The sequence below is a fragment of the Anolis sagrei genome, chromosome 8, assembly GCF_037176765.1.
Source record: "Anolis sagrei isolate rAnoSag1 chromosome 8, rAnoSag1.mat, whole genome shotgun sequence".
Taxonomy (NCBI): Eukaryota; Metazoa; Chordata; class Lepidosauria; order Squamata; family Dactyloidae; genus Anolis; species Anolis sagrei.
In genome coordinates, this window is record NC_090028.1 from 43,939,542 (window position 1) to 43,956,579 (window position 17,038).

Sequence of the window (17,038 nt, forward strand, 5' to 3'; positions counted from 1 at the left end):
AATCTTCCACACAGTGGTTCCAACACTCACTTTGTGGATATGACTTGCGAAGTATTTCTTCGTTTTCTGCACTGATTACCAGGAACTTTGCTGGTACCATAAAAGTATTCTGGTGCCCCTGAAATGAAAACTGTTAGTCAGCTTCTGCTTTACTCAACATAGTATTTTAGAGAGTAACACACTCCTAGTCAATGCTTAACAAAACTAGAGGTTCTGCTTGACATTCCACTGAACTAGAAATGAATGAACCCTGAAGAACAAGGCTGAGCCACTTATGGCAGCAAAAACTCTATCGTATCTATGGATTTGAGCCAAAGACAGATCCAATATCAACTTCATTGCTAAAAATAGAAGCTAAACAAGTTTTGATATGCAAGCTTCTCTGTCTACAACTATCTAGCCCAGAACTTTGTAAACATTTCATGTTGGTGACACACACATACATGCATCATTTTATACGTACATCTTATAAGAGATAAGGACACATGTGTTAGCTGTAATAATAGAATGCATGGAGACACAGCATATCTCATGAAAACCTTTCATTTTTATATTTAAAAACATGTGGTTTATTGCTTTTTCACATCAATTTATAGCAGTGGTTTTCAACCATTTTAATGTCATGACCCCTTAATACAGCTCCTCATATTGTGGTGACCCCCAACCATACAATTATTTTTGTTGTTACTTCATAACTGTAATTTTGCTACCGTTATTAATTGTAATGGCGCTCCATGCAGTCATGTTGGCTACATGACCTTGGAGGTGTCTATGGACAACGCCTGTTCGACTTAGAAATTGAGATAAGCACAAACCACGCCCTAGAGTTGGACATGACTACACTTAATGTCAGAGGAAACCTTTACTATGAATCATAATGTAAATATCTGATATACAGGTTATATTTTCATTCACTGGACTAAATTTGGCACAAATACCCGATACGCCCAAATTTGAATACTGATGGGGTTGGGGGGATTAATTATGTCATTTGGGAGTTGTAGCTCCTGGGATTTATAGTAAACCTATATTCAGGTTCCACCAACGATGACATTGAACCAAACTTGGCACACAGAACTCCCATGACCAAGAGAAAATACTGGAAGGCTTTGGTGGGAATTGACCTTGAGTTTTGGAGTTGTAGTTCACCTACATCTAGAGAGCACTGAGGATTCAAACAATGATGGATCTGGACCAAACTTGGCATGAAAACACGCCCAAATTTGAATACTAGTGGGAGTTTGGGGGAAATAGACCTTGACATTTGAGAGTTGTAGTTGCTGGAATTTATAGCTCACCTACAATCAAAGAGCATTTCTGGACCTCACCAATGATAGAATTGGGTCAAACTTCCCACACAGAACCCCCATTAGGAACAGAAAATACTGTGTTTTCTGATGGTCTTTGGCGACCCCTCTGACAACCCCTCGCGACCTCCTCCTGCCCCCCTGGGTCCTGACCTCAATTTGAGAAACGCTAACTTAGATGGGTTTTTTACGTTCGCGTGACACACCTACACGCTGCACCTGACACTCTACTGTGTTGCAACACATGGAAAGCTCTGATCTAGCCACTTCCTGAGGGTTTCTGATTCCATCCCAATCTCTATGATTTGTGTTGGTATGTCACAGAAGACAATTAAGACAGACCTTATCTCGTTTGCGTTCCACTTGCCATTTGGTTTCAGGATACACAGCCAACTGCTCAGAATTCAGCTGATGGGTGGAACTGAATAAATCGAGGCAATCCCTGACATTTTGTTTCATAGTGTCGAGTTCATCCTCTTCCAACTCTTGCAGTATTTGAGAAAAACCTGATGCTTAAATAGAAAAAAAGGCATGCGTCATAGTAAATAGTTCACAAATCTGATGCATAAGCATAAGACTACAGACCATAAACAATAAACCAGTCTTAAAACTAAAAATCAGACAGACTTTTCTATTTAGCTTTTTGTACGTGCTCTGACCACAAGATATTTTAAACTGTAGTGTATAGCAGTGTTGCAAGGTAAAGGCAACAAAGAAGAAATCTTGCAAAAAAGAAGTGGGATTCAATGACATTGCTGTGCCTATCGCCACTTAAAAGGTCATTTGGAGGTGAGACCAGGTGAGCAAGACTGTTCTTGCTTGAATATTTGAAACCTGTGATTTCTCAGTTCTAGAAAGAACACCTTGAACTCTTTTTGACTCTGATTAAATGACATTATTCTTAAATATAACTTGTAAAGCCTAAATCTGAGGGCTTGTAGGACGCTGAGGACTTGTACTTTATGGTTTTATTTGTTTATTGGTTTTATATTGTTTATATTATATGTAATGTTATTTTGTGGACCATTGATTGCCATCTGTAAACCGCCTCGAGTTGCCTCCGGGCTGAGAGGGGTGGTATACAAATATAGTAGATCAATCAATCAATCAAGAGATACAAAATGATCTGACAGAAAAGGAGTGCTCCTTTGCATACACCAATCAATTACACAACCCAACCAAAAAAATCTTGGTGTCTTGGATTTTAGACGCCTACTCCTCAGGTTTTCTGTGGCACTGATTCAAAAAATTGGATAGACTACATCAGCTCTAGTTTTTTAGATAAGGTTGTCATGATTCTTTATGGGGTACAGATGAAGACTGGCATAGAGTGTATGTTCTGTATCTCAGAATGAGAGCTGATAAGGGAAAACTTGGGCCATTTTTGGAATCAGCAGGTCAAAGTATATAAAATATACCCAGAAATAGGTCTAACATTTGAGGGACCAAAATGTGTGTTGGCCAGTGTTATGTTTTAAAGCAGTGCTTCTTAACCTTTTCTTTACCACAAACCACCAAGATTATCTCAAGGTTATTTTAAATTGCTGATTCAGGGCCTTCAAATTTGGAGAAAAGGTTGAAATTTAAAAAGTGCACTCTATTATAATATTTTATTGGAATGTTTTCATACAGCAACAACACCTGAACACCAAAACGTTGCCTAACATTAATGAGAAGGCCAGTGCTGCATTCTACTTGCAGGCCTTGTTCAATAACTGAAAAGTGTATTGTGAGTTGTTACTCTACATTTTCCAAACCGTTTTAATACATATTTTTAAAGATAAAAAGAGAAGGAAATGATTTTTTTTCACAAAAGGATGTTGTTTATGAAATCCAACAATACTTTCACAGTCCCCTTTGATAGTTTGTTAAGTGAGCCCCAAAACTTGGAAGGGACTATTCTTTGAATTGTAGTTTCAAAGCACCATCCGTGGATGTTTTTATGAGCTTGTCTTCCTGTGTTGCTGTGAGCCCCTCTAGTTCATGCACATTAACTGAAAATGGATATCAAATCCAGTTTTCGCTTGCATCCAGAAAAGGGAGATATGCACCTACCTGGAATGGACCTGCTTTACTAAAAAGTATAGTTAACCCTCTGGATTTGTGGCACCATGTGGACAACACTAAATTTAAATGCTGCTACAATTGTGGTTTCTGGCTATAAGCAAGAAATGTCATGTGCTTCTTCTCAACCACTTGCATGTTCTCACTGCGTGAAGAAGTAGCAAGTGCTGAGTGTGTGTCTGTGTGTGTATGTGTATGTAGGTAAAGGTTTCCCCTAGACATTAAGTTTTGTCGAGTCCGACTCTGGTGGATGATGCTCATCTCCATTTCTAAGCCGAAAAGCTGATGCTGTCCGTAGAGACCTCCAAGGTCATGTGGCTGGCAAGACTGCATAGAGCGCCGTTACCTTACCGCTGAAGCGGTACCTATTGATCTACTCACATTAGCATGTTTTCAAACTGCAACGTTGGCAGAAGCTGGTGCTAACAACGGGAACTCATCCCGTTCTGCGGAAATGTGTGTATGTATGTGTGTGCGCATGCATGTGTGTGTGTTTTAACAGTTACTTTCATAACCTTTGAACAGCAAGAGATATTGTAATGAAATGATGTCCACCACTAGCAAAAGACTCCTGCTCTTTTGAAATCATCCTGTCTCTCACTTTCTTTCTCTTTTCATTTTGAACTGCTAAAGTCTTCAAACCTTATGGACATTGCAGCCCCACAGAAGCTATGGGCCTCAAGTTAAGAACTGCCATTTATTATTATTATTATTATTATTATTATTATTATTAACTTTATTTATACCCCGCAAAATCTCCCGAAGGACTCGATGCGGCTTACAAAGGCCAAGGCCGCCAACAACAACAAAATACAAATATCACAGTAAAACTCATAAGCAAATAATAAACGTCAAGTAAAACAATAAAACACTAAAAACAATGACATCATGACGCATTTAAAACCTAAGGCCGGGCCAAATGTGATGGACAGAATTTAAAAGTGCTGAACTTGACAGGAGGTATGTAGAGGTTTTTGGAGGTAGGTGCAATGTGCAAACAATCCTAAAACTAACAAAGTGCATTTGGGACATGATGCCAGGCATTTCCTATTCTGGAAAGGCACACTGGAACAGCCAGGTCTTCAGGCTCTTCCTAAAGATTGCCAACGTTGGGGCTTGTCTGATGTCCTTGGGGGGAGAGTTCCAGAGTCGTAGGACCACCACAGAGAAGGCCCTGTCCCTCGTCCCCACCAAACGCGCTTTAAAGTAGTAGGGGAGAGTTTTTTAAATACTAAAGCATTAAAAGGAGGGGAAAGGGCAGTTTATAGAATGACGCAGAGTTGCAGGCATTCATTTCATATCAATAAGTATCATCGCTCAACCACCATAAGTATTTTACGAAAAAGTTGAAAGCACTCATTATACCATACCAGAATTATTATACCAGGGCTGCATGGCGAAGGTTTTCCTGCAATATGCAAACAAAAAAAGAAACCAGAATTAAACACAATAGCCTTGTTAAACCTTCAAATCTGTTTCCTATTATTGGATAGTTCTGGTGTGGAAAGCATGTAACCTTCCACATGATGATGGAATGTAACTGCCAGCATTCCTCGCCATGAGCTCTGCTGATCAGTAATAGTCCAACATCAGTTGATCACCTGATTGTCACCTTTGTCCCAAATTGTTAAATTTTTCCTGAATATCCCCATTTATTTATTATTCCTTTAAAAAACAGTTATATGAATGATTAGAAAAACACTAGAAAAAAGTGGAAGGCATGGTGGAAAGGAGAAGGTGAACCAACTGTTTTGCTTAAGCCAACACTACTATTCAGCAACGCAAATCCCAGTTTCCTGCTTCTTGGCAGGGGGTTGGACTGGATGGCCCATGAGGTCTCTTCCAACTCTTTGATTCTATGATTCTTCTTTGACTTATCATTATAAAAAATTCATTTTTCCTTGATTTCAATCCTCCCCAGCCTGAACTATCTAGCAAGGTTTTGAGGGTGCCGCCATTGCACAGGCATCAATGGGACCATTTGCTGGATCATCAGAACCAAGTATCTTTTGTCACCTGGCAAGACACACAACAGTGCAGGCAGATAGGGAAGGGCAGAAAACAACCCAGCTGTTTCATAATCACCACAGTCTAATAAAATCCCATGCTCTCCCTCCTGTTCCTCGTATATGGACTTATGTAGTGAGAACCTAAAATATTGTGTATGCTGAATAAGGGTTCCAAAAGGATTTTAAAATCCACAAAATGCAAAATAGGATGTGCATTGGTATCGTTATTACTAACTTTAAACTCACCCACATACCAAGCAATAAAAACCCATAGTGAGGTTGCATACTTACTGCCATAATTCCTTTATCCTCTTTAGCACAGATGGCACTTGGTTACTAGAAAGAAATGACATCTTAGCATTTCTAGTTCATCTCAAAATCCATAATTTTGGCCCCAAAACCTTCCCTAGAGTTATGCATGAGTATATACACGACACATATATAAATCACAAGACTCTCATCATCAAAGGTAGGAAAAGAATGGTTTATACCAGGCATGGGCAAACTTTGGCCCTCCCTCCAGGTGTCTTGGACTTCAACGCCCGCCATTTCTAACAGCTTCAGGACCTGAGGGTGTTAGGAATGGTGGGAGTTGAAGTCCAAAACACCTGGGGGGAGGTCCAAAACTTGCCCATGCCTGGCTTCTACTGATTTAGGGTATTATAGATTTACGACTTTCTGCCTCAGGATGCAGTGGTGAGTTAGGTAGAACCTGATTCAGCAGTATGGATGGTATTTTCAAGCCAGACTACAGTTCAAAGTGTGCACACAAAACATACACTTTTAATCACTGAATCACAGTGTTTTCTCTTTTTGGCAGGCTTTTCTGAACAGAATTGAGAGCGGAATTTTACATTTAAATGATGTACACTGAAAAAAGTGACAGAAAAAGACAGAAAAATTCATCAGAAGGAATAAACCAAAGCATCTCAGCATTTTTTCTAAAGCCACCGTTTTGTTTTGTTTTTTTGTTTTTTTCTGGGCAGACTGCCTTTCCTTTGATCATTATTCTTTCCAAATTTCTGCTGAGTGACCTGACTGTGCTTCACTTAATTAATTAATTCATTAATTTTATTATTTGAACGTTTATACCGCCACTCCCCTGGGGCTCGGAGCAGGCTAAAATCTGACACAATTTAAAAATAATTTAAAACAATTTAAAAACAGCAATATCAAAGATCAAAGTCTTGTCGAAACAGGTGTGTCTTACATGCCCTGTGGAAAACTGACAAGTCCCGCAAGGCACGGACTTCAGGTGGCAGAGTATTCCAGAGCGATGGTGCCACTGCTGTCAAGGCTCTGCGCCTGGTTGCTGTTAGACGCAAGGTCTTGACACTGGGAATTTCCAACAGATCTTGGTCCTCAGAACGGAGGGATCTCTGGGGTTGGTAGGGGGTGAGGGGGTCCCTCAGGTACATCGGCCCCAGACCATGCAAGGCCTTAAAGGTGAGTACCATCCCTTTGAAAGTGATCCGGTGCTCAATGGGTAACCAGTGCAGCTGCAGTCAGATTGGGGTGATGTGGCATCTCATCGGAATTCCCGCAAGAAGCCGAGCAGCTGCATTTTGCACCAACTTGAGCTTCCGGATCACCGACAGAGGAAGGCCAATGTAGAGGGCGTTACAGTAGTCCAGTCTTGAGGTGACCGTAGCCTGGATCACCGTAGCCAGGTCGTCCCTGGACAGGGAGGGGGCCAGCCGTCCAGCCTGCCGCAGGGGAAAGAAAGAAGGCAGTTCTGCTCATGGCGGAGACCTGGGCCTCCATCGTCAGCAGAGGGTCCACAAGGACTCCCAGGCTCTTGACCAACGATGATGGGCGTAGCGCCTCGCCATCCAGGGTAGGCAGCTGGATGTCCCCACTGCCCGGTTGACCCAGCCATAGGATCTCCGTCTTTGCTGGGTTCACCCTCAACCTGCTGGCACGCAGCCATCCAGTCACGGCCTCGAGGCACTGATGGAAACAATCGGGTACAGAGTCCGGTCGGCCTTCCATCTTCAGCACCAGCTGAGTGTCATTGGTGTACTGGTCACACTCCAGCCCAAAACCTCGAACCAGCTGAGCAAGTGGTCGCATAGAGATGTGAAACAAGAGAGGGGAGAGAATGGCCCCCTGAGGAGGAACCCCACAAGAGAGAGAGAGGGGACCTCTCGGAGACCAGGCCTCCCCTCTCCACTCGCTGTCCACGGTTGTGAAGAAAGGAGGATGGCCACTCTAAAGCTCTCCCCCTGACTCCAGCAACAGCAAGGCGGTGGTGGGTCAAAAGATGGTGGTCGGCTGTGTCAAATGCTGCTGTGAGATCCAATAACAGAAGCAGCGCCGACCTGCCCTGTGGTGTAGATTTCTCATTTCAGTAAAATATGATATAAATTTATTTGAAAGGCCTTTTTCCTCCCCCCCCCCCCCAAACTATAGATGTGTGTATGGGTATCTACCTGCCTGCTTTGTGTCATAAAGAGAGAAGAAGAGAGACTATGTATAAGGGAGATCGGAAAAAGTCTCACCAGTCCCGCTGATTCATTTCCTGCCTTCTTCTCATGGCTGCCACCTGGAAACAACTGAGGGCGAGGTAGAATTCACAATCCTCCTAAAAGTGAAACAAAGGCACAGTTAGAGATCTTGTGCCTGCATCATGCATCCCTTCCAAATAAAACAAACCCCATTCTCCTCAAGGTTGACGCAAAAGCATGAAAGCATGAAAGCAGTCCCCAAGTTATGAACAAGACAGGTTCTGTCGGTTCCATCCATCTCACCTGTCATGCTCAGCATTTTAACATTTTAATCATTACATTTGGCCCGGCCTTAGTTTTAATCATGTAATGAAGTGGCATTGTGTTGTTATTGTATATTTTTTGTATGTTAACACATGTTGTGAACCGGTCCGAATCCCTCTTTGAAGGTGAGAGGGTCGGTATATAAAACCTCGAAATAAATAAATAAATAATAAATGTGTCGTGGTGTTATTGTCTAATGTTTATTGCTTGTTTATTGCTATTGTTTTAATGTTTATTGCTTTGTTTTATGAGTTTATTTATTGTTGTATTTGTTATGCTGTTGTCTTATTGATGTGTTGGGCCTCGGCCTCTTGTAAGCCGCACCGAGTCCTTCGGGAGATGTTAGCGGGGTTTCATAGAATCATAGAATCAAAGAGTTGGAAGAGCCCTCATGGGCCATCCAGTCCAACCCCATTCTGCCAAGAAGCAGGAATATTGCATTCAAATCACCCCTGACAGATGGCCATCCAGCCTCTGCTTAAAAGCTTCCAAAGAAGGAGCCTCCACCACACTCCCTCCGGGGCAGAGAGTTCCACTGCTGAACGGCTCTCACAGTCAGGAAGTTCTTCCTCATGTTCAGATGGAATCTCCTCTCTTGTAGTTTGAAGCCATTGTTCCGCGTCCTAGTCTCCAAGGAAGCAGAAAACAAGCTTGCTCCCTCCTCCTCCCTGTGGCTTCCTCTCACATATGTATACATGGCTCTCATCATGTCTCCTCTCAGCCTTCTCTTCTTCAGGCTAAACATGCCAGGGTCCTTAAGCCGCTCCTCATAGGGCTTGTTCTCCAGACCCTTGATCATTTGAGTCGCCCTCCTCTGGACACATTCCAGCTTGTCAATATCTCTCTTGAATTGTGGCACCCAGAATTGGACACAATATTCCAGGTGTGGTCTAACCAAGGCAGAATAGAGCATGGGGAGCATGACTTCCTTAGATCTAGACACTAGGCTCCTATTGATGCAGGCCAAAATCCCATTGGTTTAAATAAAGGATTATTATTATTATTATTATTATTATTATTATTATTATTATTATTATTTGTCCTTAAGATACACACACACACATATAGAGATTTGGACCACACAAAGAAAGTTTAACACCCCTGTGATGTTTGCTCTGTTGCAGGACGTTTCACTGCACTTTCTGTCCTTGAGAGAATTGGATATTAACCAATTTGGCTGGTGGTAGAAACCAGAATTGTTGAGAAAGCTTCAGTGGAAACCCCTTTTCCTCACAATAACAGCTCTTCCAGGAGCGAATTTCCCTTCAGAGGGGTAGATTTCTCTCAATTCCTAATGGGTATGATAGAAAGAGGAAGATTGTGGCGAGAGAGAGGAGCCCAGGCACCAGGCCTTTGAGGCCAACATGGCGGCCATTCCTCACACAAATGGTGGGAAATCTTACAAAGGCTTGGGCCTGCTTTCTTTGGGTTCCTTTCTGACCTGGGACATGGATTCATTGACTCACTAGGATTGTGAGCAGTTGGGGGGGGGGGGTTATTCACTTTTCACTCATAGAGTATTTTCTTCCATAAAGATAATGTGAGCTGAGGCGTTTGATAGAGCCCTGAATGGCGGCCATTCCTCGCACAAATGGCGGGAAATCTTACAAAGGCTTGGGCCTGCTTTCTTTGGGTTCTTTTGTGACCCAAGACATGGATTCATTGACTCGCTACAATTGTGAAAAGTTTGGAGACCTTTTGTTCGTTTTTCACTAATATAGAGTTTTTCTTCCATAAAGATAATGTGAGCTCAGGTGTTTGACAGAACCCTGAATGGCGGCCATTCCTCACACAAATGGCGGGAAATCTTACGAAGGCTTGGGCCTGCTTTTTTGGGGTTGTTTTCTGACCTGGGACATGGACTTGTTGACTCACTAGGATTGTGAGCAGTTGGGGGGGGGGGGGGGGGTTGTTCATTTTTCACTCATAGAGAGAGTGAAAAATGGATAAATATGTGAGAGGAAGCCACAGGGAGGAGGAGGGAGCAAGCTTCCTTTCTGCTTCCCTGGAGACTAGGACGCAATGGAGGAATGGCTTCAAACTACAAGAGAGGAGATTCCATCTGAACATGAGGAAGAACTTCCTGACTGTGAGAGCCGTTCAGCAGTGGAACTCTCTGCCTTCTCCGGAGGGAGTGTGGTGGAGGCTCCTTCTTTGGAGGCTTTTAAGCAGAGGCTGGATGGCCATCTGTCAGGGGTGATTTGAATGCAATATTCCTGCTTCTTGGCAGGATGGGGTGGGACTGGAGGATGGCCCATGAGGTCTCTTCCAACTCTATTATTATTATTATTATTATTATTATTATTATTATTATTATTATTATTATTTAGAGGCTGGATGGCCATCTGTCGTGGGTGCTTTGAATGCAAAATTCCTGCTTCTTGGCAGAATGGCGTTGAACTGGATGATGGCCCACGAGGTCTCTTCCAACTCTAAGATTAGCTTCCTGACTGTGAGAGCCGTTCAGCGGTGGAACTCTCTGCCCCGGAGGGAGTGTGGTGGAGGCTCCTTCTTTGGAGACTTTTAAGCAGAGGCTGGATGGCCATCTGTCAGGGGTGATTTGAAAGCAATATTCCTGCTTCTTGGCAGAATGGGGTTGGACTGGAGGATGGCCCAGGAGCTCTCTCCCAACTCTAGGATTCTATAGGTTAACCCTTCCCTATGCTATCCATGGGTGGATGAACTTCCTGACTGTGAGAGCCGTTCAGCAGTGGAACTCTCTGCCCTGGAGGGAGTGTGGTGGAGGCTCCTTCTTTGGAGGCTTTTAAACAGAGGCTGGATGGCCATCTGTCGGGGGTGATTTGAATGCAATATTCCTGCTTCTTGGCAGAATGGGGTGGGACTGGATGACGGCCCAGGAGGTCTCTTCCCACTCTAGGATTCTATGTTCAGTAGTGGAACTCTCTACCCCAGAGGGAGTATGGTGGAGGCTCCTTCTTTGGAGGCTCTTAAACAGAGGCTGGATGGCCATCTGTCAGGGGTGCTTTGAATGCAATATTCCTGCTTCTTGGCAGAATGGGGTTGGACTGGATGATGGCCCAGGAGGTCTCTCCCAACTCTTGGATTCTAGGATTCTTCCACAATGTGAGCTGAGGCGTTTGCTCGAATCTGGAATGCCTGTATCTTTAATAAGGAAAGCTCAACACAAGGCCTAAAACTCTCTCTTTTGAGAAAATGATACGTGACAGCCTTTTCTTGTGAAAACACTCTCTCTCTGGGTCAAGAAAGTTGGAAAATTGGGGGAATTTAGGGCTGTGAAACCTGGGCCATGAAGCCCATCAGGAAGCCTTGGGGAGCCATTTTCTCTCACGGTTCATTTGAACGTTTAGCCCGTTACGTGCCCTTTTGATCAATGGCAGGATGGAAGGGAATCATACAAAAATCATTCCCTGCTATTCCTTTTTAAAAACCATTTTGTGGTTAAATTACTTCCTCGTTTCAGGGGTTCACGCGGATTCCATGAACTGAGGTGTTTGAGACATTGGGGGCCATTCCTGACAGGATTTCTCGTCGGTTTTGAGCAGAGAGCAAGGCTATTTCGGTCAGGAAGAATAAGAAGGTCTTCGTGTATATATTTCCTCTCCTTTGACAAAAGACCGCTCTTGAATTCCCCTTTCCTTCCAGAGCACAGATCTCACCGAGAAAAGGGAACAGGTTGAAGCGTGCCCTTTCCTTTCCTCAACATGGCTGCCTTTTCTGAGAAGCAAGGCAGGCTAAGCCAGGAAAGGAATTCATTTTGGTTCATGTATTCTTCAGGATTAACCAAAAATGTCAAGGTCTTATATGGAGAAGGAAAGAACTAGAGACACATCAGAACAGAGGGGGAACCACAACTAACACGTTCGCCTGCCTGACTGTGCACGACCCATTTTTGTTTGGATTCAACCATATTAATCCTGAAGTATTTTTTATTTTCTGTGAGAAGTTCTTTGTCATCAACACCTATATGGCAGGAAGGTGGTCTCCATCTTGGGAAGATGGAATTTGGACAGTACAAATGGGAGAGAATGTAGCGGTGAAGGATTTATCGCAGGCCTGGGCCAACTTGGGCCTTCCCTCCCTTCAGGTGCTTTGGACTCCAACTCCCAACAGCCTCAGGACCCTTCCTTTTCCCCCTCAGCCGTTTAATGGAGGCCTGAGCAAACTTGGGCCCTCCCTCCAGGTGTTTTGGACTCCAACTCCCACCATTCCTAACTGCCTCAAGCCCTTTCCTTTTCCCCTTCAGCTGCTTAATGGAGGGTAACCAGGACTGGGCAAACTTGGGCCCTCCCTCCAGGTGTTTTGGACTCCAACTCCCACAATCCCTAACAGTGTCAATTACTCCTGGGCCAACTTAGGCCTTCCCTCCCTCCAGGTGTTTTGGACTCCAACTCCCACCATTCCTAACTGCCTCAGGACCCCTCCTTTTTCCCCTCAGCCGTTTAATGGAGGGTAACCAGGACTGGGCAAACTTGGGCCCTCCCTTGTGCTGTTTTGGACTCCAACTCCCACCATTCCTAATTGCCGCAAGCCCTTTCCTTTTCCCCCCTCAGCCGCTTAATGGAGGGTAACCAGGCATGGGCAAACCTGGGCCTTCCCTTCAGGTGTTTTGGACTCCAACTCCCACCATTCCTTAACTGCCGCAAGCCCTTTCCTTTCCCCCTCAGCCGCTTAATTTATTTATTTATTTATTTATTTATTTATTTATTATTTGCATTTATTGACCGCCCCTCTCAGCCCGAGGGCGACTCGGGGCGGTGAACAGCAACAAAAAGAACAGTGTACAATAAGTCAAGACAATACAGACCGGACAATACAAACAATGGAGGGTAACCAGGCCTAGACAAATTTGGGCCTCCCCTTCATGTGTTTTGGACTCCAACTCCCACAATCCCTAACAGTGTCAATTACTCCTGGGCCAACTTAGGCCTTCCCTCCCTCCAGGTGTTTTGGACTCCAACTCCCACCATTCCCAACAGCCTCAGACCCCGTCGTTTTCCCCCTCAGCCGTTTAATGGAGGGTAACCAGGACTGGGCAAACCTGGGCCTTCCCTTTATGTGTTTTTGACTCCAACTCCCACCATTCCTTCACTGCCTCAGGCCCCTTCCTTTCCCCCTCAGCCACTTAATGGAGGATAACCAGGCATGGGCAAACCTGGGCCTTCCCTTCATGTGTTTTGGACTCCAACTCCCACCATTCCTAACATCCTCAGGCCCCTTCCTTTTCCCCCTCAGCTGCTTAATGGAGGGTAACCAGGCATGGGCAAACCTGGGCCCTTCGTGTGTTTGGACTCCAACTCCCACCATTCCCAACAACCCCAGGCCCCTTCCTTTCCCCCTCAGCCGCTCAATGGAAGGTAACCAGGCCTAGACAAACTTGAGCCTTCCCTCCAGGTGTTTTGGACTCCAACTCCCACAATCCCTAACAGTGTCAACCACGCCTGTGCCAACTTAGGCCTTCCCTCCCTCCAGGTGTTTTGGATTCCAACTCCCACAATCCCTAACAGTGTCAACCACGCCTGTGCCAACTTAGGCCTTCCCTCCCTCCAGGTGTTTTGGACTCCAACTCCCACAATCCCTAACAGTGTCAACCACGCCTGTGCCAACTTAGGCCTTCCCTCCCTCCAGGTGTTTTGGATTCCAACTCCCACCATTCCAAAAAGCCTCAGGCCCTTTCCTTTCCCCCCTCAGCCGCTTAATGGAGGGTAACCAGGCCTGGGCAAACTTGGGCCCTCCCTCCCTTCAGGTGTTTTGGACTCCAACTCCCACCATTCCCAACAACTTCAGGCCTTTCCTTTTCCCCCTCAACCACTTAAGTTTTACAGTCAGTCAGAGGGCAGCATAAGGCTCATTGTAGCCTAAATCCGCATGTGGATATTTATGCTGTCCTGAGGGGATAGGTTGCCAAAATGGATTCCCATTTTATCTTAAAGGAATCTATTTATTTATTTGCTTGCTCCATTTATATCCCGCTTTTCTCCCCCTGAGGGAACTCAAAGCAGTTTCCAACATTATAAAGGCAAAATTCGATGCCGTACATACATGTGAAAACTGAAAGATAATAGCAAGACAATAACATATAACTATACATTAACCTAACCAAATTAAAACATAAACATAAAAGAACATTTAGCCACAAAGTATAGAAAATTAAACATCAACAATATAATAACACTTATATTAAAAACCCACCGATAAACAACACAATTTAAAATCAGTTATTAAAACCACGCCATCCAAAATCAAGTCCGTAGTCATTCCATTGGTCCATTCACTATTCCTTATTATCTTATTGCACTAAGCGCTTTGCTGACCGAAAGTTTGGTCACATCACATTTCTACTTTCTTCCTGAAGGTCAGGAGAGAAAGGGATGCTCGAATTTCACTCGGGAGGGAGTTCCACAGCCGAGGGGCCACCACTGAGAAGGCCCCGTCTCTCATCCCCACCAGTCGTGCCTGCAAAAGAGGCAGGACCGAGAGCAGAGTGTCCCCAGAAGATCTTAATCTCTAAGGTGGATCATGGAAGGAGATACATTGGGACAGGTAAGCTGGGCCAGAACTGTTTAGGCTTTATGGGCTAAAGCCATTACTTTGAATTTTGCAGACTGGCAGCCAGTGGAGCTGGTGTAACAAGGGAGTTGTATGTTCCCTATACACTGCCCCAGTTAGAAATGTGACTGCCACCCGTTAGACCACTTTAAGCTTCCGAACACTGTTCAAAGGCAACTCCACTTAGAGCATGTTGCAGCAGTCTATCCTTGATGTCACAAAAGCATGGACCACCGTGGCCAAGGAATAGCCATGAAAATATATCTTAGAAGGCTGTCCAGGTCCTGAACCGGTGCTTGGCCGCTGTGATGGTCTGGATGAGGGCGAACAAATTGAAATTGAATCCAGACAAGACAGAGGTCCTCCTGGTCAGTGGCAAGGCCGAACAGGGCATAGGGTTACAGCCTGTGTTGGACGGGGTTGCACTCCCCCTGAAGACGCAGGTTCGCAGCTTGGGTGTGACCCTGGACTCATCGCTGAGCCTGGAACCCCAGGTTTCGGCGGTGACCAGGGGAGCATTTGCACAGCTAAGGCTTGTGCGCCAGCTGCGCCTGTACCTTGGGAAGTCTGACTTGGCCACGGTAGTCCACGCTCTGGTTACATCCCGTTTAGACTACTGCAACGCAATCTATGTGGGGTTGCCTTTGAAGACAGCTCGGAAGCTCCAACTAGTCCAACGCTCGGCAGCCATGATGTTAACAGGAGCGGAGCGCAGGGAGCACACAACCCCCCTGTTGCGCCAACTCCACTGCCTACCGATCTGCTACCGGGCTGAATTCAAAGTGCTGGCGTTGGCCTTTAAAGCCCTAAACGGTTCCGGCCCAAGCTACCTATCTGACCGCATCTCTGCCTATGAACCCACCATGAACCTACGATCCCGCCTGCTTCTCAAGCTCGGCTGGCGGGGACGAGAGATAGGGCCTTCTCGGTGGTGGCTCCTCGGCTGTGGAACGCCCTTCCTACGGACATTAGACTAGCACCATCTCTAATGGTATTCCGCAAAAAGGTGAAGACCTGGATGTTTGTGCAGGCGTTTGAGTAATTTAGTGCAATCTGGTAATGGAACATAGGAATGGAACAATGGACGACAAACCTGGACTACGCTTGGATGATGAGAAGATTGGGTACGGTTGTTTTTTGTAATAATTGTGCACTGTAATTGCTTATTGGTAATTTATGGATAATGTGTTAAGTCAATTGTTACATGTTGTATGGAACCACTGCTGTTTCTACTGTTTTTACTGTTTGTGAACCGCTGTGAGTCGCCTTCGGGCTTGAGATACAACGGTATATAAGCCAAGTAAATAAATAAATATATATATATATATATATATATATATATATATATATATATAGCTAGCAATGAAATATATAATGCATTCAGTGGTCATAAAGACACATATATCATAGGAATCAGTGATACACATCTCCAAAGTCCTCTTTTACCTAAACTAATGAAGTTCATTCCAACAACAACAACAACAACAACAACAACAATGATAATAATGTTATTCGTACCCCACTTCCATCTCCCCGAAGGGACTCAGAGCGGCTAACATGGGGCTAAACCCACATCACCAAAAAAACCCATTGTGGATACATTGCATACAGGATTTTAAAAGGAGAGACTGTGTTAAGAGACAGAAAATCAATAGTAGAATTTGTCCTGCCCAGAGAATTTCATGTTTCTTCTATCTCTCCAACAGACAGAATCATAGAATCCTAGAGTTGTAAGAGACCTCGTGGTCCATCCAGACCAACCCCATTCTGCCATGAAGCAGGAAAATTGCATTCAAAAGCACCCCTGACAGATGGCCATGCAGCCTCTGTTTAAAAGCCTCCAAAGAAGGAATCTCCACCACACTCCGGGGCAGAGAGTTCCACTGCTAAACAGCTCTCATGAAGTTCTTCCTAATGTTCAGGTGGAATCTCCTTTTCTGTAGTTTGAAGCCATTGTTTCATTGCGTCCAGGGCAGCAGAAAACAAGCCTGCTCCCTCCAATAAATCAACGCTGCCCTTCCACAGTTCCAGTACCATCCAGTTGACCAGCTACTCATTCTCCAAACTATCCTGAATGCCCAGTTGCCTATTAAATATTTAAGATCATCAAGGCACATTACTGAAGTAACAGAATACATGCAGTTGTGCACAAAAGCATATCATTAAAAAGGTATGCCTTACCACTTTAGTTGCCTTTCTAAAACACACCCTATACTTCTTCAGCACGATGAACTGGCCAACAATACTGGAATATCCAGACAGTGATTGACAGCTAAGAGTCAGAGAGAGAAAATGAATGGTACTTCAACTGTAAGTCATCAACAGCACACATAATTATGAAAAGAGGACAATTAACTCA

At 44.5% G+C, this 17,038-nt stretch overlaps 1 protein-coding gene across 2 annotated transcripts in view; it reads right to left on the minus strand.

Annotated features, from left to right (window-relative positions):
- ACD (ACD shelterin complex subunit and telomerase recruitment factor) overlaps positions 1-17,038 on the minus strand; it is a 31,992-nt gene that overhangs the window by 6,622 nt on the left and 8,332 nt on the right. For both annotated transcript variants that reach the window (XM_060787804.2, XM_060787803.2), the window contains exons 4-9: positions 16,861-16,951; positions 7,882-7,964; positions 5,672-5,716; positions 4,742-4,779; positions 1,650-1,819; positions 31-118 (exon numbers count right to left, since the gene is read on the minus strand). In XM_060787804.2, coding sequence (XP_060643787.2) covers positions 31-118; positions 1,650-1,819; positions 4,742-4,779; positions 5,672-5,716; positions 7,882-7,964; positions 16,861-16,951 — 515 coding nt within the window. The remainder of the gene's footprint in view (positions 1-30; positions 119-1,649; positions 1,820-4,741; positions 4,780-5,671; positions 5,717-7,881; positions 7,965-16,860; positions 16,952-17,038) is intronic.